At 41.9% G+C, this 24,713-nt stretch overlaps 1 protein-coding gene across 3 annotated transcripts in view; it reads right to left on the bottom strand.

Annotated features, from left to right (window-relative positions):
- MKRN1 (makorin ring finger protein 1) overlaps positions 1–23,049 on the bottom strand; it is a 28,981-nt gene extending 5,932 nt beyond the window's left edge. The window contains exons 1-4 of one of the 3 annotated variants that reach the window (XM_027101728.1): positions 22,711–23,048; positions 15,009–15,137; positions 1,650–1,879; positions 652–878 (exon numbers count right to left, since the gene is read on the bottom strand). In XM_027101728.1, the coding sequence (XP_026957529.1) occupies positions 652–878; positions 1,650–1,879; positions 15,009–15,137; positions 22,711–22,889 (765 nt within the window). In that variant the 5' untranslated portion in view covers positions 22,890–23,048. Of the gene's footprint in view, positions 1–651; positions 879–1,649; positions 1,880–15,008; positions 15,138–22,404; positions 22,518–22,710 lie in introns of those variants that run through there. The other 2 variants (XM_027101730.1, XM_027101729.1) reach the window with 2 other exon arrangements.
- Positions 23,050–24,713: the final 1,664 nt, after the last annotated feature.

Here is a 24,713-nt window from a genome sequence, read left to right as displayed (position 1 = left end):
ATTATTCATAATAGCTGAAAGGTGAAACAACCCAAATGGAAAAACAAAGTGCTGTACAGCCATACGGAGGATTATTACTCAGCCATGAAAAGGAAGGAAGTACTGATACACACTCTAACACAAATGAATCCTGAGAACATCTTGCTAATCTTTTAGCCAGTCACAAAAGGCCACATATACGAAATGTCCAGAACAGGGAAATCCATAGAGACAGAAAGTAAAACAGTTGTTGCCAGGAGCTGGAGGGAGGGAAGAACGGAGAGCAGTGGAGCTAATGAGCCAGAGGCTTCTTTTCTGGGATAATGAAAATGTCCTAAAATTAGAGAGAATAGTGGTTGCACAACTCTGCGAATATACTAAAAACCAATGAAATGTGCATTTTAGAAGAGTAAATTGTATGGAATGTGAATAGAGAAGCTGTTATTTTAAAAAAGAAGAAATAAAAAGGAAAAAAAGCCCAAAAAAGTCTGAGGTTCTAAAGCACAATTTTCTTGATAAAGCAGTCAAGAAGCCTAGGAAGGAGAACACCCCCAACTTAATGATAATCACCATTCAATTCACCAAACGTTTCTTTGAAATGAACTGACAATGTTGTGAAAGGGAAAATATAGTTCTCACACCTATTAACAGAATATCTTCCTTAAGACTTACTTTTATATGTTGTGATCTTTGGGCAGCATCCATTGGGTGGAGGACCTGCAGCCCACACATATCACACGAGTCTCCGTGGAGATACACACAGTTCTCCCCATATCGGCACTCTCCCACCGCAGCATAGGGGCAGAGCTGCTTCTTTGTTTCCACTGCAGTTTGCTCCTTCTCTGATTCTTCCTTGGTCACTGAGCCCTGCAGGGGTGCTTCAGTGGAGGAAGGGGCAGCTGAAAACGTTTAAGAGTGTGGTAAAGGTCCAAAATGGATAAGGCAGATACATGAACTATAAATAAGGTAACTGAGAAACTAACTGAAAAGAAAAAAAAAAATGAAAAGAACTTCAGTTAAACTCCAAAGCAGTCTATTGAACTAATTCCCTTACTCTTGAAAAAATGAATTTCTTCTGATACTGACATTTCCAAGATTAGCCTTGTTTTAAAATTTTTTTTAAAAACCTTTTTACGTATTTCTTGTGCAACTGTACTGATTAAAGGAGAGATGCTTGGGACTTCCCCGGTGGCACTGTGGTTAAGAAATCCGCCTGCCAATGCAGGGGACACAGGTTCAATCCCTAGTCCGGGAAGATCCAACATGCTGCGGAGCAACTAAGTGTGTGTGCCACAACTACTGAGCCTGTGCGCTAGAGCCCGTGCTCCGCAACAAGACAAGCCACCACAATGAGAAGCCCACACACCACAATGAACAGTAGCCCCCGTGCGCAGCAATGAAGACCCAATGCAGCCAAAAATGAAAAATGTTTAAAAAGAAAAAAAAAGGGAGAGCAAGAGGCTTCAGTTTTTCAAAACATTCTAAATTCATTACTATTGGGATTCAAAAAGTTTCTTTCACTCCATCTGTTAAGTCTTAGGTAACCTAATTTAAGAGTATTAAGATTAGACTAAATATGAAGATTGGAAGCAGGAAGCTTGTGAAAACTCAGCTAATTGATGAACTACTCCCTATCCCTCTGACCTGTTTTTATTCTTCAAAATACTCACTACGGCCACAGTAGGGCTGCCCAGGAACAAACTCAATGGCGTTCACCCAGTCTTCTGAACCTGCTCCTACAGTTGAAAAGTTTGAATTTCTTGACTCAGCTTCGCCCATATTCATTTCAACAATCGGTCCAACTACTGATGAGAGACTTGAGGAAGCAGCAAGGGGTGACTTTGCAGTTAGATCTGTAGCAGTTGCTTCTTCCTGTTTCAATGGCTTGCTGTGTTCATATCTTAAAAATAAAATAAAACAAAATTTAAAAAGTCGGCAGTCACTGTCTAACCAGAAGCCTCTAGATGGAATATATTCCCTATCCTGTCCTTGGGTTCTTTTCAAACTACTGTGCCTATGAATCACGTGGAAAACTGTTAAAAGGCAGATACCTAATTTCTAAGTCTGGTGCAGCCCGGAGTTTTGCGTGTCTAAGCAGCCCTCAAACGTGCCACTGCTGCTGCTCCAGGGAGGGACCAGTGTGAGCAGCAAGGCCATGAACCAGGGGTCAGCAAACTTAGAGTCAAATACACACAGATTCGGGGCTCTGCAGGTCATATTGCCCATGTTACAACTATTCAACCCTGCAGCTGTGGTTCAAAAGTAGCCATAGGGGGCTTTCCTGGTGGCGCAGTGGTTAAGAATTCACCTGCCAATGCAGGGGACACGGGTTCGAGCCCTGGTCCAGGAAGATCCCACATGCCGTGGAGCAACTAAGCCCGTGCGCCACAACTACTGAGCCTGCGCTCTAGAGCCCGTGAGCCGCAACTACTGAAGCCTGCGTGCCTAGAGCCCGTGCTCCGCAACAAGAGAAGCCACCGCAGTGAGAAGCCCGCGCACCGCAACAAACAGTAGCTCCCGCTTGCCACAACTAGAGAAAGCCCGCGCGCAGCAACGAAGACCCAACACAGCCAAAAATAAATAAAATTAAAAAAAAAAAAAAAAAGCAGCCATAGGCATTATCTAAATGACAATGCGTGCTGTGTTCCAGTAAAACTTTACAGAAACAGCCTTTGGTCAGGTTTGCCCTACAGGCCATATAGTTCACCTACCCATGCTGTAGAACATCTATTACCCTTCAAATTCCACTCTAATTAGGAGTTTCAGACAGTTGACTACCATTCCCATGGCAAGTCTGCTAAAGAGATTGTGCAGCCAAAATTAACATTGATTAAGAAAGCAAGGCTGACACTCAAATTCAACAAGTAAATATGTGAAACATTTTACCAACACATAAAATTCCCCCAATATTAAAACGCAGAGATAGTATTTACAAAATATGCAGTATGTATTTTCTTTTCCCACATCCATCCATTCACCTAATTTTCTTTTCTAAATTCTTACCCTACGCATCTTCTGCTTGCTTTTCATCTGTAAAATTATCATTGACCCTTATCCCCAAATACAGAAAAAAACTGTTTATTTCCTTTAAGAAGCACCTTGCTGCCTGAGAAAATCCTCACAATTCTTTGAGCATTCTATGCTGAGAGATTCACCCAGACACAATAAATTAATTATGAATGCAGTATATAAACTGTGTTATACAGTATGTATCCAGCAGTTGTTGTAATTAATTAGTTAACTGGGCAGTACTAAGCATGGATCATCTGTGTTATAGGTGTCTGGGTTTACATCTAAGGAAGAGGTAACACTTTAACTAAAGACTGTCCTTTAGCTTATGGCAAACATTTGCTGAGCTGGTCTTTATCCTTATATTATCTCAAATCTTCCTATTTCCTACTCCTAAGCATTAGGTAACCTACTCTGCTTTGCAGTACAAGTAATTTGAGTATCCTGATATCAGCTACAAAACCCAGTGCACTTATCCCACAGACTGGAATTATGCCAGCTGAAAATATGCTCTTTCACTTGCACCACCTCACTTCATCATCAAAAAACTCTGAGAAAGTACTCTTTCGTTTTATAGATGACGTCGTGTAAGTAGTGCTCTAGGTCTAATGTGACTCCAAAGCCACCCTGTAAAAGAGAGCAGCCATTAGCCGTATCTAGCTGTTTATACTTAAATAACATTTAAAACTCAGTTCCTTGGTCCTGGCACTAGCTACGTTTTCAAGTGTTCAATAAGTAGTCACACGTAGCTAGGGGGTCACCTTTTTGGGCATTCACACTATCACACAAAGTTCTATTAAACAGCACTGCTCTGAAGTTTGTTTCAGAGCCTTAAGGAACCTTAGAAATCTATCCCCAGATCCTCACATTTTAACTGCTTTCACCGCCTTTAAGTTAGAAAAGAACCCGGGTTTCAGAATTAAGACAGGCTCGAATTTAAAATGCCAGCTTCACCAATAGAGAAAGCCTTCAGGGCTTTGGGAAAGTTTTAAAGGATTAAATAAAACTAAATGTCAAGATACATAAAGGGTCTAAGAAATAGATATGACACCCATATTTTAGTTCTCTTTCTTTCTCCTTTGCCATATTCATTTCAAGAATTTCAGGGTAAATGACTCAAAAAACTACTTAAAAGACAGGACTCGAATGCTTATCACCATCTATCAAATTGCAAATACTACCAAGTTTTTGAAAGGAGTGCATTTTGGTTTTAAGGAAAATTTATCAAGGAATCAATAAGGTATAAATAAAAATTTTGAAAGCACAGAATATTAGCAAGAAAGTTCACACTTGTAAATAGTGCAGAATATATCTATATAAAATACGCTTCTGAAGTAAAATTTTGTGAGTAAGCACTAGGAAAGGTAGGGCACAAATAAGAAAGAATAAAGCAAGAAAGAAAATGACAAAGGCAAAAGCAATACTCCCATTTTGAAAGGAGTTTACTAAAAACTAATGGTTCAGTGAAGCATGGAACTCTTCGTAGAAAAGGGACTGGCCCCCTACGGCCCTCAAGTCAAACCCAACGGGAGCTAGGAATGGTTTTGGCATTTTTAAATAGTTGGAAAAAAGATCATTTTATGACACGAAAAGTAATTGAAATTAAAATTTCAAGGACTTCCCTGGGTGGGCCAGTGGTTAAGACTCTGCACTCCCAATGCAGGGGGCATGGGTTTGATCCCTGGTCGGGGAACTAAGATCCCGTGTGCCACACAGCATGGCCAAAAACAAAATTAAAAAAAAATAAAATAAAATAAACTCTCTCTCAGAAATGTTTAAATTAATTAACTAATTAAATAAAATTTCAGTGTCCCAAAATAAAGTTTCATCGGAACACAGCCACATCTATTAGCTTATGTATTTACCTAGGGCTGATTTTGTGCTACAAGAAACCGTATGGCCTGCCCAACCACAAATATTAATTCTCTGGTCCCACACTGAAAGTCTTCCAGGCCCCGTTAAAGAGAATCCTCACATCTACTGGATTCAGTCCATGACAGTGGCTTTGTAAAGTTATTAATTCTTTAAGAAATTAACACAGAATTGCTGATCCTTTAAGCCACAGTGGTAAGTTAATACTGAGGCAACACTGAAACTAATATTGAGTTTTTCTTTCACATCTTGCAAAGAATACTTTGATACAGTATCAGTTTCTATCTAAGGAAGTTTAATCCATTTTTCTTCTACCTCTACACAAAAGACAGACACTCCTCCCTCTGGTTGGCTTGCAACTCCCCACCCCCAATCATTCTGAGCTTTGATATCTGCCTTTAAAGATTTTAACTTATGGGATTTGGTAGGTCTATAGGGCAAAAAAAAAAAAAAAAAAAAAAAAAATCCCTCCAAAGGGGAATTCCCTGGTAGTCCAGTGGTCAGGACTCCAGGCTTCCACTGCAGGGAGCATGGGTTCAATTCCTGGTCAGGGAACTAAGATCCCGCATGCCTCATGGTCACTCCAAAGGAAACAAGATCTACCATAACAATGGTTGTCAACCAAGGCAGTCCTGTCCCTTTCCCAAGTGGGTGTTCAGAAACAATGCCCAGGAGTTCTAATGGCACTTACTCAGTGGGGGCAAAGGATGCTAGATCTCCTGCAACAGTCCTGAGCAACAAAGAACTGGCATCACTAAATAACAGCACCCCATTATGCAACACGGATGCAGCAATACTTCTGCAATACGGATACAGCAACACTTCTGCAACACAGATGCAGCAACACTTCTGACCTGTTGGAACTAGGATATCATTTCATTATAAACTAGTCCCTTCATGAGGGGTTAAACTACTCAAAATCCCTAGGCATTGGCCAAGTTGCATAAAAAGATCTCTACATAGTAAGAGTGAAAAGTAGGCTTAAGCCCCCAAGTACAATTTTAATGAGGAAACAGTCAGTCTTGGATCTTGGGACAAGCCACTCCATGAGATTCCTTCCTTAGCTAATCTATAATCACGCTCTTAATAGTCACCTATATCAGCCTGTCCCAAACAATTATCACCAAACTTTCCTTTCAGGTAGACTATTGGGATGTAGGTTTCTCTAACTCCTTTCACTTTACCCTAAGAGCACTAAACCCAGCTCAATCAGGATCATTCCCCAAAAACGGAGCTGTATACCCTTACTAAAGAGAAAACTGCTGATTAACACATGGAGCCTAGGCCTTAGCTCGGATTTCTTCAATTTACCCCCTTATTTCCCAGTTATTTCACCTCTATGGTCCAATCATATGAGTACCTCTTCTGAAATAAGAGGCTCATCTGTTAACAGCCATAATTTTCCACAATCTATCACACAGTACATTATTCTCCAAGTCTCTCTGCTGCACACCTTAGAGCCCCGTGTCCACTCTTGCTTACATTCAATTCCTCTCTCCCTATAGTTTACAAGGATTCTCAACTGACTGCCTAGTCAAGGAATTACGTTGGTTTAAAAATCCTGCAGAGGAGGTGGAGTCAAGATGGCAGTGTGGGAAGACGCAGAGTTAGCGTCTCCCCACAACTAGGACACCTGCTGGCCGCTGGTGGTGAACTCTGACACCCAAGGAGACAGGAGGAACCCCAAAGTGAACCGGTAGGACATAGGGAGACTGACGGCAGGAGAAGTGGAGGCCAGACAGGATGGGTGCCCCTGCGGGCAGGGAGATCAGGAGAGGCAGGCGGGAGGGGCCCTCCAGGAGGAGGGGAGGGCGTTGCCCCGCCTACTCAAGCCCAGGAAGCCTGCTGGGCTCCCAGGTGAGGTTCCCGGCCCTCTGAGACCAACCTCTGCTCCTTGAGCCGAAGCCCCAGCCCCCACAGTCCCCAAGGCCTTTTCCAGCACTGTGGGTCCTGAGCACTGGCCCCACCCACTGCCCAAACCTTGCCCTTGCTTGGGCCCCACTCTCCACAGCTAAGGCCTTTCTCCCCTGCCCCCAACTTTTTCATTTCCTTCCTCCTTTTTTTTTTACTATTGTGATACTGATGCACCTTCTGGTTGTTGACTCATCTGTATTTTATTTTTATATTCTTCCTAAAATATCTGCTAATTTCCTAGGCTAATTTTATTTTTTACTATATTATTGGGTTTTTTCTTTTTTTTTGCCACCCCAGGCAGCTTGCGGCATCTTGGTTCACGAGCCCGGAGTCGGGGTGAAGCTCCTGTGGTGGGAGTTCCAAGTCTGAACCACTGTACTAACAGAGAAACTCAAACCCCAGGGAATATTCATCGGAGTGAGGCCTCTCGGAGTCTCTCACCTCAGCAACAAAACCCAGCTCTACCCAATAGCCTACAAACCCCAGTGTTGGAAGCCTCAGGCCAAACAACCAGTAAGACAGGAACATAATCCCACTCAAAAAAAAAAAAAAAGGAGAGAGGGAGAGAGAGAGAGAGCAAAAAAATATATCACAGATGAAGAAGCAAGGTAAAAACGTACAGGACCAAATAAATGAAGAGGAAATAGGCAATCTACCTGAAAAAGAATTCAGAGTAATGATAGCAAAGATGATCCAGAATCTCGGAAAACAGAATGGCGGCACAGATTGAGAAAATACAAGAAATGTTTAACAAAGATCTAGAAGAACAAACAGAGATGAACAACACAATAAATGAAATGAAACATACACTAAAAGGAATCAGTAACAGATAACTGAGGCAGAAGAACGAATAAGTGAGCTGGAAGACAAAATGGTACAAATAACTTCCGAGGAGCAGAATAAAGAAAAAAGAATGAAAAGAATTGAAGACAATCTCAGAGACCTCTGGGACAACACTAAAAGCACCAACATTCGAATTACAGGGGTCCCAAAAGAAGAAGAGAAAGAGAACGGGTCTGAGAAAATATTTGAAGAGATTATAGTTGAAAACTTCCCTAACATGGGAAAGGAAATAGTCACCCAAGTCCAGGAAGCACAGAGAGTCCCATACAGGACAAATCCTAGGAAGAACACACCAAGACACATATTAATCAAACTAACAAAAATTAAATTCAAAGAAAAAATATTAAAAGCAGCAAGGGAAAACAAAAAATAACATACAAAGGAATCCCCATAAGGTTACCAGCTGATTTTTCAGCGGGAACTCTTCAGGCCAAAAGGGAGGGGCAGGATATACTTAAAGTGATGAAAGAGAAAAACCTACAACCAAGATAACTCCAACCAGCAAGGATCTCATTCAGATTTGATGGAGAAGTCAAAAGCTTTTCGGAAAAGCAAAAGCTAAAAGAATTCAGCACCACCAAACCAGCTTTACAACAAATGCTAAAGAAACTTCTCTAAGCGGGAAACACAAAAGAAAAAGACCCACAAAAACAAACCCAAAATGATTAAGAAAATGGTAATAGGAACATACATATCGATAATATCCTTGAATGTGAATGGATTAAATGCCCCAACCAAAAAACATAGACTGGCTGAATGGATACAAAAACAAGACCCATATATATGCTGTCTACAAGAGACCCACTTCAGACCTAGGGACACGTACAGACTGAAAGTGAAGGGATGGAAAAAGATATTCCATGCAAATGGAAATCAAAAGAAAGCTGGAGTAGCAATACTTGTATCAGATAAAATAGACTTTAAAATAAAGACTGTTACAAGAGATAAGGAGGGACACCACATAATGATCAAAGGATCAATCCAAGAAGATGTAACAATTATAAATGTTTATGCACCCAACATAGGAGCACCTCAATACATAAGGCAAATGCTAACAACCATGAAAGAAATCGAAAGTAACACAGTAATAGTAGGGGACTTTAGCACCCCACTTACACCAATGGACAGATTATCCAAACAGAAAATAAATAAGGAAACACAAGCTTTAAATGACACAACAGACCAGGCAGATCTAATTGATATTAATCCACCCAAAAGTGGCAGAATATACTTTCTTCTCAAGTGCACATGGAACATTCTCCAGGATAGATCACATCTTGGGTCACAAATCAAGCCTCGGAAAATTTAACAAAACTCAAATCATATCAAGCATCTTTTCTGACCACAACGTTATGAGACTGGAAATCAATTACAAGAAAAAAACTGTAAAAAACAAAAATACATGGAGGCGGGCTTCCCTGGTGGCGCAGTGGTTGAGAGTCCACCTGCCGATGCAGGGGACACAGGTTCATGCCTCAATCCCGGAAGATACCACATGCCGTGGAGCGGCTGGGCCCGTGAGCCATGGCCGCTGGGCCTGCGTGTCCAGAGCCTGTGCTCCACAACGGGAGAGGCCACAACAGTGAGAGGCCCGCATACTGCAAAAAAAAAACCCCAAAAAACATGGAGGCTAAACAGTGCGCTACTAAATAACCAAGAGATCACTGAAGAAATCAAAGAAATTAAAAAATACATAGAAACAAATGACAACGAAAACACCACGACCCAAAACCTATGGGACACAGCAAAAGCAGTTCTAAGAGGGAAATTTATAGCAATTCAATCTCACCTCAAAAAACAAGAAAAATCTCAAATAAACAATCTAACCCTACACTTAAAACAACTAGACAAAGAAGAACAAAGAAAACCCAAAGTCAGTAGAAGGAAAGAAATCATAAAGATCAGAGCAGAAATAAATGAAATAGAAATGAAGAAAACAGTAGTAAAGATCAATAAAACTAAGAGTTGGTTCTTTGAGAAGATAAACAAAATTGAAAAACCTTAGCCAGACTCATCAAGAAGAAAAGGGAGAGGACGCAAATCAATAAAATTAGAAATGAAAAAGGAGAAATCACAACTGACACTGCAGAAATACAAAGGATTATAAGAGAATACTACAAACAACTACATGCCAATAAAAAGGACAACCACGAAGAAATGGACAAATTCTTGGAAAGGTACAATTTTCCAAGACTGACCCAGGAAGAATTAGAAAAGATAAACAGATCTATCACAAGTAATGAAATTGAAACTGTAACTTAAAATCTTCTAACAAAAGTCCAGGGCCAGACGGCCTCACAGGCGAATTCTATCAAACATGTAGAGATCCTTCTCAAACTCTTCCAAAAAACTGCAGAGGGAGAAACACTCCCAAATTCCTTCTACGAAGCCACCATCATCCTGATACCAAAACCAGAAAAAGATATCACAAAAAAAGAAAATTATAGACCAATATCACTGATGAACACAGATGCAAAAATCCTGAAGAAAATACTAGAAAACAGAATCCAACAACACATTAAAAGGATCACACACTATGAACAAGTGGGATTTACCCCAGGGATGCAAGGATTCTTCAATATACGCAAATCAATCAATGTGATACACCACATTAACAAATTAAGGAATAAAAACCATATAATCATCTCAATAGATGCAGAAAAAGCTTTTGACAAAATTCAACACCCATTTATGATAAAAACTCTCCAGAAAATGGGCAAAGACGGAACCTACCTCAACATAATAAAAGACACATATGACAAACCCATAGCAAGCATCATACTCAATGGTGAAAAACTGAAAGCATTTCCACTAAGATCAGGAACAAGACAAGGATGTCCACTCTCGCCATTCTTATTCAACATAGTTTTGGAAGTCCTAGCCATAGCAATAGAAGAAAAAGAAATAAAAGGAATACAAATTGGAAAAGAAATAAAACTGTCACTGTTTGCTGATGACATGATACTATACATAGAGAATCCTAAAGATGCCACCAGAAAACTACTAGAACTAATCAATGAATTTGGTAAGGTTGCAGGATACAAAATTAACACACAGAAATCTCTGGCATTCCTATACACCAACAATGAAAAATCAGAAAGAGAAATTAAGGAAACACTCCCATTTACCACTGCAACAAAAAGAATAAAATACCTAGGAATAAACCTGCCTAAGGAGGTGAAAGACCTGTACTCAGAAAACTATAAAATACTGATGAAAGAAATCAAAGATGACAGAAAGAGATGGAGAAATATACCATGTTCTTGCATTGGAAGAATCAATATTGTGAAAATGACTATACTAGCCAAAGCAATCTACAGATTCAATGCAATCCCTATCAAACTACCAATGGCATTCTTCACAGAATTAGAACAAAAAATTTTACAATTCATATGGAAACACAAACACATATGGAAAATGACTATACTAGCCAAAGCAATCTTGAGAAAGAAAAATGGAGCTGGAAGAATAAGGCTCCCTGACTTCAAACTATACCACAAAGCTACAGTAATCAAGACAGTATGGTACTGGCACAAAAACAGAAATATAGATCAATGGTACAAGATAGAATGCCCAGAGATAAACCCACACACACATGGGCACCTAATTTACAATAAAGGAGGCAAGAACATAGAATGGAGAAAAGACGGCCTCTTCAATAAGTGGTGCTGGGAAAACTGGACATGTGAAAGAATGAAATTAGAACACTACCTAACACCATACACAAAAATAAACTACAAATGGATTAAAGACTTAATATAAGACCAGACACTATAAAACTCTTAGAGGAAAACATAGGAAAAACACGCTTTGACATAAACCACAGCAAGATCTTTTTTGACCCACCTCCTAGAGTTCGGGGAAATAAAACCAAAAATAAACAAATGGGTCTTAATTAAACTTAAAAGCTTTGCACAGCAAAGGAAACCATAAACAAGACGAAAAGACAACCCTCAGAATGGGAGAAAATATTTGCAAATGAAACAACAGACAAAGGATTAATCTCCAAAATATACAAACAGCTCAATATCAAAAAACAAACAATCCAGTTTAAAAATGGGCGGAAGACCTAAATAGACATTTCACCAAGGAAGACGTACAGATAGCCAAGAGACACATGAAAAGATGCTCAACATCACTAATTATTAGAGAAATGCAAATCAAAACTACAATGAGGTATCACCTCACACCAGTCAGAATGGCCATCATCAAAAAATCTAGAAAAAAAAAAAAAACTCTAGAAACAATAAATGCTGGAAAGGGTATGGTGAAAAGGGAACCCTCCTGCACTATTGGTGGGAATGTAAATTGATACAACCACCAAGGAGAACAGTATGGAGGTTCCTTAAAAAACTAAAACTGGAACTACCATATGACCCAGCAATCCCACTACGGGGCATATACCCTGAGAAAACCAAAATTCAAAGAGACATGCACCACAATGTTCATTGCAGCACTATTTACAATAGCCAGGACATGGAACCAACCTAACTGTCCACCAACAGATGAATGGATAAAGAAGATGTGGCACATATATACAGTGGAATATTACTCAGCCGTTAAAAAAACTGAGTTATTTGTAGTGAGGTGGATCCACCTAGAGTGTGTCATACAGAGTGAAGTTAAGTCAGAAAGAGAAAAACAAATACCGTATGCTAACGCATATATATGGAATCTAAAAAAAAAAAGGTACTAATGAACCTAGTTGCAGGAGAGAAATAAAGAGGTAGACATAGAAAATGGACTTGAGGACATGGATAGGGTGGGAGGGCAAAGTTGGGGCAAAGTGAGAGTAGCATGGACATATGTACACCATCAAATGTAAAATAGTTGGCTGGTGGGAAGCAGCAGCTTAGCACAGCGAGATCTGCTTGGTGCTTTGCGATAACCTAGAGGGGTGGGATAGGGAGGGTGTGAGGGAGGCTAAGAGGGAGGGGATATGGGGACATGTGTATACATATGGCTGATTCTCTTTGTTATGCAACAGAAACTAACACAGTATTGTGAAGCAATTATACTCTAATAAAGATTTTTTTTTAAAAAATCTTGCAGAGACCATCCTACTACAAAGAATCGCTCATTCACAGTGGGATGGATTTCTAACACCTATTGCCCTTTTTAATATTGTGACTGACTACAAAAGACATATCTGGGTTTTTTAGTTTTGGGTGTTTTTTTTGAGGAGTGTCGTATCAGTTTTTTCCTTCTAGCAATATTGCAATGAAAAAAATCAGCAGAGAGCAAAATGACCACTAAACTCAGATACCAGGGGTTCCATTTCTGGGATCCTTCCTACAGTCACATGGAAAGAATCTTGTATTTCTTCTCTACCCTTACTAGATTTCCTAAGTAAAACAGATGTGAGATAGCCTAACATCAATATCCCACCCGTCAATAATTTCTTAGTCTTTTGAACTCTAAGCATTTGAACCCAATAGCTGACACAATTCTTTTCTGATAACAGGATGCTAAAATTGGCTATGACACTGTCAAAATATCTTACCTAGTGTGATCATTTAAAGTATGCCTGGGACTTCCCTGGTGGCGCAGTGGTTAAGAATACGCCTGCCAATGCAGGGGACACGGGTTAGAGCCCTGGTCCGGGAAGATCTCACATGCTGCGGAACAACTAAGCCTGTGTGTCACAACTACTGAGCCTGCACTCTAGAGCCCACAAGCCACAACTACTGAGCCGTCATGCCACAACTACTGAAGCCCACGTGCCTAGAGACCGTGCTCCACAACAAGAGAAGCCACCATAATGACAAGCCAGCACACCGCAATAAAGAGTAGCCCCCGCTCACTGCAACTAGAGAAAGCGCGCACAGCAACGAAGACCCAACACAGCCAAAAAGAAATTTTTAAATAAATTTTTTAAAAAACCTTAAAATATATAAAATAAAATATGCCCAAAGTTCTTTAACAGTCCTCCCCCCTTCAACAGGTGGAGGCCAATTTCTTTCCCCTTGAAAGTGGGCTGGACTTAGTGACTCGCTTGTAATAAACAGAATATAGTGGAAGTGACAGTGTGTGACTTCTGAGACTAGATCATAAAAAGGTATTGTGGCTTCGTCCTTGCTGTCTCTCTTGAATCACTTACTCTGGGGACAAGTTAGTGTGAGGACACTAAAGCAGCCCTAGGGAAATGTCCACGAGGCGAGGAACTAAGGCCTCCCACCAACAGATGTGTGAGTGAGCCACCTTCCAAGTGGTCTTCCGGCCCCCATTGAGACTTCAGATGATGGCAGCTCTGGCTGAAATCTTGGCTGCAATCTCTTGAGAGTCTCCAAGCTAGAACCACCCACTCAGCTAAGCCACGCCAAGATTCCAGACTCCAGAAACTATGAGATAATAAATGTTTACGATTTTCAAGCTGCTGAATTTCAGGGTAACTTGTTTAACATCAATAGATAACTAATACACTTAGATATTTTCTAAACTGAGAAGATAAAGAAAAGCTCTAACTGGGACTTCCCTGGTGGTCCAGGGTTAGGTCTCAGCACTTCCACTGCAGCGGGTATGGGTTTGTTCCCTGATCAGGGAACTAAGATCCCACGTGCCGCGCAGTGCGGCCAAAAAGAGAAAGAGAAGCAAAGCTCTACCCAATTGCTAGCAGAACCCACAGAACCCACTACTGCTGAATTGCAATTTAACAGGATTATGATACCAATTCAATGAATGATTATAGAGATTACTTAATAACTAATCCCTCTTGATTTTCCACGTTCTGAGATAGATACTAGAGACTGTTCTGAAGCATTTTCTGTAAATCTTGGCTTAAAATTTAGTCTTGCGAGCTCAAGTGGTTTATGAAAGTTTAGTTGGAATGAGAAGCCCTCTTAACTAGTAACCTAATACACTGTTCCAAATGCCTATGATCTCATTTTCTCTCCATAATTCATACTAATAGAGAACTGAAACTAGTCCCAACTGGTCAAATATGAACCTTATTCTTGGTCTTTAAGAGGAGATGCCATTAACAAACATGCCTTCACCACACCCTATTCCTAGGTTTGCTCCTAAGTTGCTCCTCAGGCACTATTTAAATTTAGGACTGTATCATAAACTCATTTTTTAAATGTAATACATTCCCTCCAAGAGAGAGATGTCAGTGTGCTAACATTTCTAATGAGCACTTTTTAAAGTACTATTTTAGGGAATTTGCTGGCCATCCAGTGGTTAGGACTTGGTGCGTTCACTGCCATGACCCGGGTTCAATCGCCGGTTGGGGAACTAAGATCCTGCAAGCTGCGAGGCATGGCAAAAAAAAAAAGGACTATTTTAAATCTATTATTTACAAAGTTGTTGGAATTATGTATTTTCCTCTCATTTTTTTCTGCCAACCTCTCCATCCACCCCTGAACAAAACTGAATTGGAAACAAATTCTTACCTGCAGCGGTCTCCGTAAATACAGTACCCTCGCTGAAAATACTTGCACACTACACCATATGGACTGTCAGAGAGGTCATGTGAGTATCGACAGTTATCTCCTTCCTTACAAACCCCATGCATGAAATACCTGTGAGACAAAGAACCACAAGTTGGTTTATAAGTCAGTACTCAAAGAATTCATGACCAATATATTCTAATAACACAGGAGCACTATATACTAGTACTTTATTCTACTGTTATAGTCTATCTACACAAACATGAGAAATGAACACAAAGAAAGTAGAACTAGACTGTATGACCATAAAATTATCCATGATGGTACTACAGGAAGGTTGCTTATAGATACAGACACCAATTTAAACTTTGAGGTCATCATTAATCTTGTCTCTACGGGTTAAGTCTGACTACTGCTCTCATTTTACAGTCCTACAGAGGTAGCTTCTTGTTTTCCACTAACTTCAGCCATAATGGCAGCTCTATCTGCAAAAAAATCAAAGATAAGCAAGAAACAACGTAAACCTGAACGGGTCAGACTACTGTATATGTTTCAATTCTTTGAGAAACCATTTTAATTCTTTAAAAGCCACATGTGAAAATACAAGTAAAATTTGTTGCAAAGGTAGAGGCAAAGGGAAATCACTTTCCGTCCTTCATTTAGCAGACTCTTGTTCTGAAGGAGAACATGTGTACCTATCTAGCAGTTTCCAAAAACTAAGTATCAGAGAATGACTCAGTTTCTAAGAGGACCTGGGAATTTGCTACAAGTGCAACTTCTGAGACCTCACCTCAGACCAACTAAACTGGAAATGGGGCGGGGGGGGGGGGGCGGCCAAGCAGCAATCTGTAAGTAACTAGGTGGATCAGGGAAGTGATAAGGGGCTTTATTTTTTTGTAGATAATCCTGATCTTGTAAAGTGGGTAGAACTACCACCACCCCTTGCATCCTCCCTCCCATCACTGACTTTGGTCTCTTTCTCCTGAGTAGAGTTATGAAAATTTCATGTTGGCAAACCATTAACTGCCCCAAATATGCATCTATGTACAGCTGATCCAGAGTAAGGAAAAAGTGCCTACCTCCTGGGTGTGTCAATTATCTAGAGAAGGAAGGTAAAATAGCATTAAGTACACTCCACTTGTCCACTGGATTGAAGGATATATAGAAAAGAGACTCATATTTACCTAAAGGAGCCTTGAAGAAGCCTGCCCCAAATTGAAATGTGAAAGGTTCTATTCAAATTACTGGCATGGGGCTTCCCTGGTGGCGCAGTGGTTGGGAATCCGCCTGCCAATGTGGGGGACACAAGTTCGAGCCCTGGTCCCGGAGGATCCCACATGCCACAGAGCAACTAGGCCTGTGCACCACAACTGCTGAGCCTGCGCTCTGGAGCCCTGAGAGCCACAACTACTGAGCCTGCGTGCCACAACTACTGAAGCCCACGCTCCTGGTGCCCGTGCTCCACAACAAGAGAAGCCACTGCAATGAGAGGCCAGCTCACCGCAACAGGGAGTGGCCTGAGAGCCCGCGAGCAGCAACGAGGACCAAACGCAGCCAAAAATAAATAAATTAATTAATTTTAAAAAATGACTGGCATGTATACCTTCTATGTGACACAGAAAGAAAAAATGTTAACATCTTGGTGGAACAGTTATAATTATCGAGAAGATCCTGAACTACCCTGGGGTTTCAGTCTGTAACAAAACATAAGAATATAGTAATAGGAAGTCAAATTCTAACTATAATTAACCTAATTTCAACTATTATCAGGTTTAACTTAATCTAACTAGGTCTGAACTTTTGCTCAACTACAGGGCAACTTTCTGCAAGCTTTGAAGCTGTCTGAGCACCACATAACACAAATTTGAGTTAAACCACTTGAGCCAATAGGTACTTTTTGACTGTATAAATGAACAGATTAACACTTAAAAAAACCCAACAACCCAACAAGTCAATAATTTCATTGTAATCACCACTAGTATAATCATGCTTCAAAGTATCTATAAAAGTATCCACACACACACAAAAAAAGTATCCACAGTTGGTAATTGCTTATTCATTTCAAAGTGTCTCACTGTTTGAATACAGTTGCTTACTGTCCCATCCCCAGTGGGAACTTTCACAATTCTCAACACAAGACAAAGCTGTCTATACCTTCAATTGCGGTACGCGAGCCTCTCACCATTGTGGCCTCTCCCATTGCGGAGCACAGGCTCCGGACGCGCAGGCCCAGCGGCCATGGCTCACGGGTGCAGCCGCTCCGCAGCATGTGGGATCCTCCCGGACCGGGGCATGAACCCATGTCCCCTGCATCGGCAGGCGGACTCTCAACCACTGTGCCACCAGGGAAGCCCCTGATACAGTTTTAAGGCTTGATAAAATACCTGCCCCTGGAGATTGCAGAGCCGTTACTCCAAGGAGTTCAGCTCCCTGACACCTGCATTTCAATGTCCAGCAGGATGCTCTTCCTCAACACTTGTGCAACACCTCACACCACTATTACTTTCTGACATCCATGATAGTAAAAACTGTTCTCGAGAATCCAAAATGAAAGAGTAAAACTCAGAGTCACTGGCCCAAGACAGTGTAGCATGGCCTGTTGGCACCTTTTGACCAAGAGCATAATACAGCAATGACCAAGAATGGAGAGAACAGAGGGGAGGACAGGCTGGAAGGCTAGGGAAACAGATTCTGCAGGGCCTTTTAAGTCAAGTTATCTTAAAGCAGTAAGAAACCACTTAAAGATCTGAAACAAGGACATGTCAGAATTAAATTTAAATTTTAAAACACTACATTAAACTGCCTTCTTCCAGGTGACGTGTCTGGGCCAGCTGATTACATTTACGTCTAGGGACTTCAGTTGATTCCAAGTTTCAAGAGCCAGCAGTGGATGCAGCCACCAGAACAGTTAATACAATCGGGCTGCAGCAGCAGTCAACTGTTTGGATCCAGGTAGTAATAAAAAGCACACAGTTTAAGAACTGGGAAGACTGTTTAAATTCCAGCTTTGTGACCCTCAGTAAAGCTATTTTGCCTTAGTTTCGCCACTCTTTCAGATTTAAGAACTTAAAAAAAAACAAAAAAACCCCTCCATGTGTGCAGTAGCAGCTGCATAGTGTCTTTGCTGGCACTGAGTTCATTTCCCCATCTCCCCTTCCACATCTCTTCTCTGCCTTGACTACATTTGTTTCCAACCACACACTGTAAGAGGTACACACTAACGAATCGGATAAGAAAAGCAAGAGACCTAGATGTCATGCCATAAGAAGATTTTAAGTAACTGGAGTAGTTTGGCCAGAAGACAAAGGAATAGCCTTTGGCAGCACTATTCCTGGCAAAGTCAATACATGTGGGAAGCTACATCATAAACCTGGCTCAGCGTAAGGACCGAGAACTAGAACTATCCAGCAATGAAATAAGCTCCTGAGGTCCAGAACTAGCATCACCAAAGGAATTCAAGCAGACACAAATCACCTGATACCGCAGAATCAACAGAAACACTAGAATACAAGCCCTAATTAGTTACTGCCAAATACTAAGCATTATTTTACATGGTTGTTTGGTACATATGGTCTGGGTTTCTGGTTTGTTTTACTTGCCTTTTGTCTCTCAGTGATATTAACACTGTTGGTATAAACAGTCCTCACAGTGAAATCCCTTCTTGCCAATCCATGTCTAAGAGATTATGACATGATAGTGTAAGTTATAACCTAAAGAGGAAGAAAGGCAACTCTCCCAAGAATTTCTCCCCATTTTCTTTTTTAAATGCCACCACCAAAAAGTCATTATCCAAATTCACCTTAATGCCAGTGTCCAGGCTGAGCTTGCCTTCAGTTAAAGGCTGGGCCATATGATTTCTATGGTTCCTTCCACCTTGAAGATTCTATGACTCCAATCAGACATTGTCCACTAATAAAGACAAATACAACTGACTAGAATCCCCGACTGTTGTACCTCTTGGAAACGTAAGCATGGTTACCAAGATATATATAAGAAACCCCAACAGTAGCTTGTGAGGGTGTAAGAGAACCACCCAATACCCTCAAAGTACTTCTAGGCGTCATAACAACCTGTCTGGGGATTTACAGAATATTAATTAATTTGGCACTTAATCACTTAATCTGCTGTGACACTGTTTACTCTGTTACTTAATTCTTGATAAGTACATGTACCCTATTTCTCAAACTAGATTGTAAATTCCTGGTGTTTAAGAACTATAGTTTATTCTGCTTTTTATCTTCTATAGTACCTGTACACGTAATACTTAGATATGTGTTCAGTAAAAACTGTAGAAGACACTAGGTGTCATGGGGAATCACAGTGCCAGTAGCAAATTAATTTCTCTTTCCCTGGGCTGAATAACTTTTTCAATGCCATCCCTTCAAAAAACACTAAAGTCTGAAGGCAATAAATTTTACTGTGGATATCACAGCACTTGGATAAAGACTTTCCGGAAAAATTTCCTTCATTTTTACACTACACTTAAAGTTTTTGAAAAATCAAAATGAAAAAACACTTGGTTTTTGTGTATTATTTCAATACACTCGTCTACCATTGTAGAAGCACTCTGATAAAACATTGTCTAAGTTCAAAATTACAACCTGCAAGTTACGACTTTGTTGTTTTAACCCCCAACACTCAAGAAAACTAGAAGAAGCAATAGCATTTCTAGTTCACAGCACTAAATTCTAATAAAAGATATCAAAATGGCCTGGTGGGGGCAGCATAACACAGTTCCTTGGGAAAAGTATACCTAGGTTTTCCTTAAAGGCCGCGAAGATAAACACAATGACAGAATTTCAAGAGAAATATTTAGACAATTACTAACCAACAAGAAAATACAGATGATTCTGAGCAACCAAAAACAAATTTATAACATCCAAACAGCTAAGAGGATTATACCCTTGGTGAAGAAAACGGCCTTAGTCAAATTCCTAGATATAAAGAGGGGAAGAGGCACAAACTAGAACACTATCTTGAATTCTCTTCAAAGGAGATTTTGCTATCAAACACAATGAAAATATTTATAATACAGTGCATTTCTGCATTTTCTTCAACATCTAGCTCTATGTCTCTCGTTGTAAGCACTAATGCTTATTTACTGAATAACTGAATGAGGTAGTCCCAGAAAGATATACACATGTTCTACTAAGTCCTTTGTCTTTGCTGATTTACAAGGGTCGTCCACTTCTTAACGAAAGCAGAGGAATCTTACAAGCACATATCAAAGTGGGTAATTTTAGGTGTGGATTTATCAAGATCAATTTAAGCATTTACTGAGTATACCAGGCACTGAGTAAAGCCCTACAGATACAATGATAAACAAAACAGGGCCCCTGCTCTCAGAAAGCTCAAAGCTTACAATAAATAAATGAAGATATCATATTTGGTATTCCCCTATTCAAAAGGAAGAAAGATTTTTTAACAGGAGATCGTGTTACTACTTAGAACAACTGAAAACAATATCAAATATTAAAACCCAAGACTCATCAACTAGCCTGTGCTTTTTTGGATAACTGTCTCAAGCAAAAGCTATAGACAGCTTTATATGAAAAACAAAAACAACAGCATATCTAAGCCTGTATCTGATACATAATGCTTCTTAGAAATATTACTCAGCTACGTAAATTCCTTAAATATATAAATCTATTGGTTCATGGGCAAGGAACTCCCACTGGTCCAGGATCGATCTGGGATCTTTCAGAAACTCAAAGATCCTAAAGGTAGACAAAAAGGAATGATTAGTCTGGTGAGCTGTTCTGAATTCTGGTGACACTGGTGAGGAAGTAGAAAAGGAGAAGTAGATCAGGGAAAAGTGCCTAACAGAGGGGAAAGTAAAGTGTAGAAGTGATAACGCATTCTGGGCAGAAATGAGTTGAGCTCAGATACAGACGCAACAGGATAGTAATGAGACAAGTAATATATAGTAATGTCAAGTTAGTGATGGGTATTCAAGGCTAAACTATATTGAGATCACAGTCTGTGTAAAATCAAGGCACTGAATAGAGTTCTTAAAGAACCCACATATTAAAGGAAGATTAGTCTGTGTATAGATAGATTGGAACTGCAGGATGAATGGCTAGAAAATTCAGGAATGTAAAAGGTTACACTACTCCCTTTATTTTTATATTTTTAATTTTTATTTATTTATTTTTTTGCGGTACGCTGGCCTCTCACTGCTGTGGCCTCTCCCGTTGCAGAGCACAGGCTCCCGACGCGCAGGCTCAGCGGCCATGGCTCACGGGCCTAGCCGCTCCGCGGCATGTGGGATCTTCCCGGACCGGGGCACGAACCCGTGTCCCCTGCATCGGCAGGCAGACTCCCAACCACTGCGCCACCAGGGAAACCCCTAGTCCCTTTATTTTTAAAAGAGTCAACCAGCACATACATATCAACTGTAACATTGTAGATAAAAGAGAAGTAACAGACTCAAATAATTGGTTCCATTAATAGGAATTTTAAAATTCTCATTCTTTGGGATACTGCACAAGTATTCTAAGGATCTACAGATCACTGATAAAAGAAGCTACCTAAAACGGCTTTTATGCTTTCTACATCCCGTTATTGAAAATAAACTTAATTAAACTTATCATTCATGCCTTAAATGTATCATGTTAAGCACTGAGAACGCTTCACTCTCGCTGTTAATACCAGGGAAGTGAGTTTTGTATATTAAGAATATTTTCAAACATTTACATATAAATTAAATTACCCTACCTAAGTGAAAACGGGCGTTTCAACTGATTTTTTCAACCGATTGAAAAACAAAAGCTTCTAGGCGCTTACTGATCACTTTTTAAAAATCCAAGTACAACATCCAATTAAATGCCCTAATCTTAAACGTACAGCTCGATAATTTTTTACAGGCGTGCACACGTCAGTATAACCGTCCTCCACTAATCACTTATTTTTTTTCCAAACATTTTCATCCGACATCCCAAACCAAAACAAAATCTCTCTCCTTTGGGAGCGACGAGCTCCTCGACTCCCTTAAGTAAGATGCGTGGATTTCCAAGAGATGATACCTTTAGCCGGGGCACGGTAACGGCAGCTCGTCAAATTTAAGGCGGAGGAGACGACCCCGGCCCGGCACTCGGTTCTAAGACAAAGCTCAGAACCGCCAACCTCGATAAACATACAAAGAAGAAATAACCAAAGCTCCTGCTCCAGGTGGGGCGGGGGCCGAGAGACCCGAGAAGACTTTACAAACGGATGACACGGCGGCGGGGCCCGGCAGCCAAGCCCCCTCGCCGGGGCCCGCGGCGGCGCTCCCCGGCCAGGCAGGGTCGCGGGGAGGCGGCTGGCTCCAGGAGACACCGCCAACCTCCTTCTCGAAACGGCGAGCTGGAGGCAGGGGCTGGGGGTTCCGGCGACAATAAGGAGGGAGGAGTCATCCTACCTCTCCCCGTGCGCGCTGCGCGCTCCGCCGGGTGCGGGGAGACTGCGGGCGGTGCGGCGGCTCCGCAACGAGGCCGCGCGCGCCCGAGCCTCAGCGGCCGGCGGGGGTTGACGCAGCGCGGGCGGCGAGGCCGCGGCGGCCGCGGGGACAGGAACGCCGGCGGCGCCGGCGGCGGCAGCAGCAGCAGCACCGTCGGCGGCGGCTACGAAACGCCGGCTCCCCTCCCACCTCCGGCCGGTCGCCCGCCCCTTCCTCCGGGGTCTCGGTCCCCTCCCCGCGCCCGGCGCCGGCCGCGCTGCGTCTCACCTGCAGGTGACCTGTTTAGTCCAGCCGCCGCTGCTGCCGTCGCTGCCGCCTCCCCCGCCCCCCGCCCCCAGGGACGGGGAGGTGACTGTGGGGGTAGGGGTGGGGGAGGCCGCTGCCGCCGCTGCCGCTCTTGCTCCTGATGTTGTGGCTGTTGTTCCGGGAGCTGCAGCCTCCGCCATTACTGTTTATCCCACACAGCAATGGCGCCGGAACTTCCGGGATCACATAATTCCGGTCCGGCTGCGGGGAGGAGAAGGCGGCAAGGCGAGGGGTGGAGAAGGACACTGAGGCGCCCGCTCGTTCCCCTCTGCCCCGCGTCGCGTCTCAGAGCGATCTCGCTGCTAGCACTGCGGGCCGGAGCCCGAGCGCCCCAGCCCGCCCCCAGGGCTCTCTGATTGGTGGGCGAGGCAGCCCCGCCTTGGAGGGGCGGGGCGAGGGCGGGCTACCCCAGGTGAGGCCCACCCCCCCACCTACTGCCCCCAGGCTCCACATCCAGGGAACCAAAGTCCTCATTTCAAGGGCACTGACTTAGAGGAACGCGTCCCAGCATAGGCTGATGCAGTGGAGAGGCGTAGTGGGATTGGGGTCCTGGGTTTGAATCCAGACTTCCCTGGCTCTACCAATTACTAGCTGTACGAATTTGAGCTGGTTACCCATTCTCTCTAGCCTCAGTCTCCTGATCTCTCAAATGGGGGTGAGAGTAGGCCCCACCACATTGGGTTGTGGTGAGGTTTATATATGTGTGGCAATCACTGAGCTTAGTGCCTGACAGACTAAACACTTAATAAATGTTCTCTCTTATTCTTCCCATCAGAGGTGGGATCTCTCAACCCAAGAGAATAGTATGGTGGCTAAGCAAATGCTCTGCAGTCAGCTTGTCTCCATTACCTCCAGGCTTCTCCCATTCCTAGCAATGTGTTTTTGAGTAAGTTAACTTACCTCTTAGTCTCCTGCTTTCCATCTGTAAAATAATAATAATAATTTAAAAATAACTCCCTACCCCAGAGACGATTATGAAAATTAAATGAGAGTCCACTGTGCTTCACACTACAGTTTTAACTTAATAGATATTGAATAACAAAAGCTGTCTGAAATATCCCAGCTTCTAAGAGTTATTTCTAAAACTAAGAACATTAAAAAGTATTTAATCCTACTTTCTGATTAAACCCCATGGTCCACACAGATGCTGCATATTAAATCCTGAGCAGTTTTTCATGAGCCCTTAAATTTGCTTTTCTATAGTCTCTCTACCTTGAGAAAGTGAAAATCCACCCCACTGATAATCAGACCACAATGTACCCAACAGACACAAACAAGGACAGTGGCAAAGCCAACAGAAAACAATGTTTCACCCAAGGCCACACCATGACTGCAAAATGACTAACAATCCCCTTTTGAGTAATCACAGCTTTTTGCTAAAGACCTTCCCAGCCCCACTTTCACTTCTCCCTCTGACCTCCCAAAGAAGATTTATGAGACACCCAGTTTCTAAACTGCCCCACCTCACGACAGCACCCCAAACCAGAGCTGGTCTCCTCTTCTGCTGTGTTGTTACCCAAAAAGAGCTTCAACCCTGTGAGAAGCCCCTCCCTATTCCCCTTTCCAAGATGCCCACATTCCGCTCCTGGGTGGCCTCCCCTGCAGTGGCAAGTTAATAAATCTTTGTTGGACTACAGGTGTGTCCCTGGTAGTCTTTATCTGTTAGGGTTTATCTGTTGTTGTTAAATAACAAAATTTCAACCAAGTCAATTTTATGATCTAATTGGCTTTATTGAACAATTCATTAATTGGACATCTAGAAAGGAGTTGCACTGAGCTGTAGAAAAGGAAAGGCTTTTAAAGGCTGAAAGGGGGCAGAAAAAGGAACTTATTAGCAAAGAAAGCATTGTTCTCCCAAAAAGAACAGAAGGGGACTACTGGTCATTATCACCTCACCTAGTGCTGACCAGGTAATTCCAGGTTGACTGGTTAAAGGTTACATTCCTGGGGGGTTGAGACAACAG

The sequence above is a fragment of the Aethalodelphis obliquidens genome, unplaced genomic scaffold (genome assembly GCF_003676395.1).
Source record: "Aethalodelphis obliquidens isolate GAN/ISIS:26980383/991018 unplaced genomic scaffold, ASM367639v1 scaffold5, whole genome shotgun sequence".
Classification (NCBI taxonomy): Eukaryota; Metazoa; Chordata; class Mammalia; order Artiodactyla; family Delphinidae; genus Aethalodelphis; species Aethalodelphis obliquidens.
This window is presented reverse-complemented; position numbering and strand designations above follow the sequence as displayed.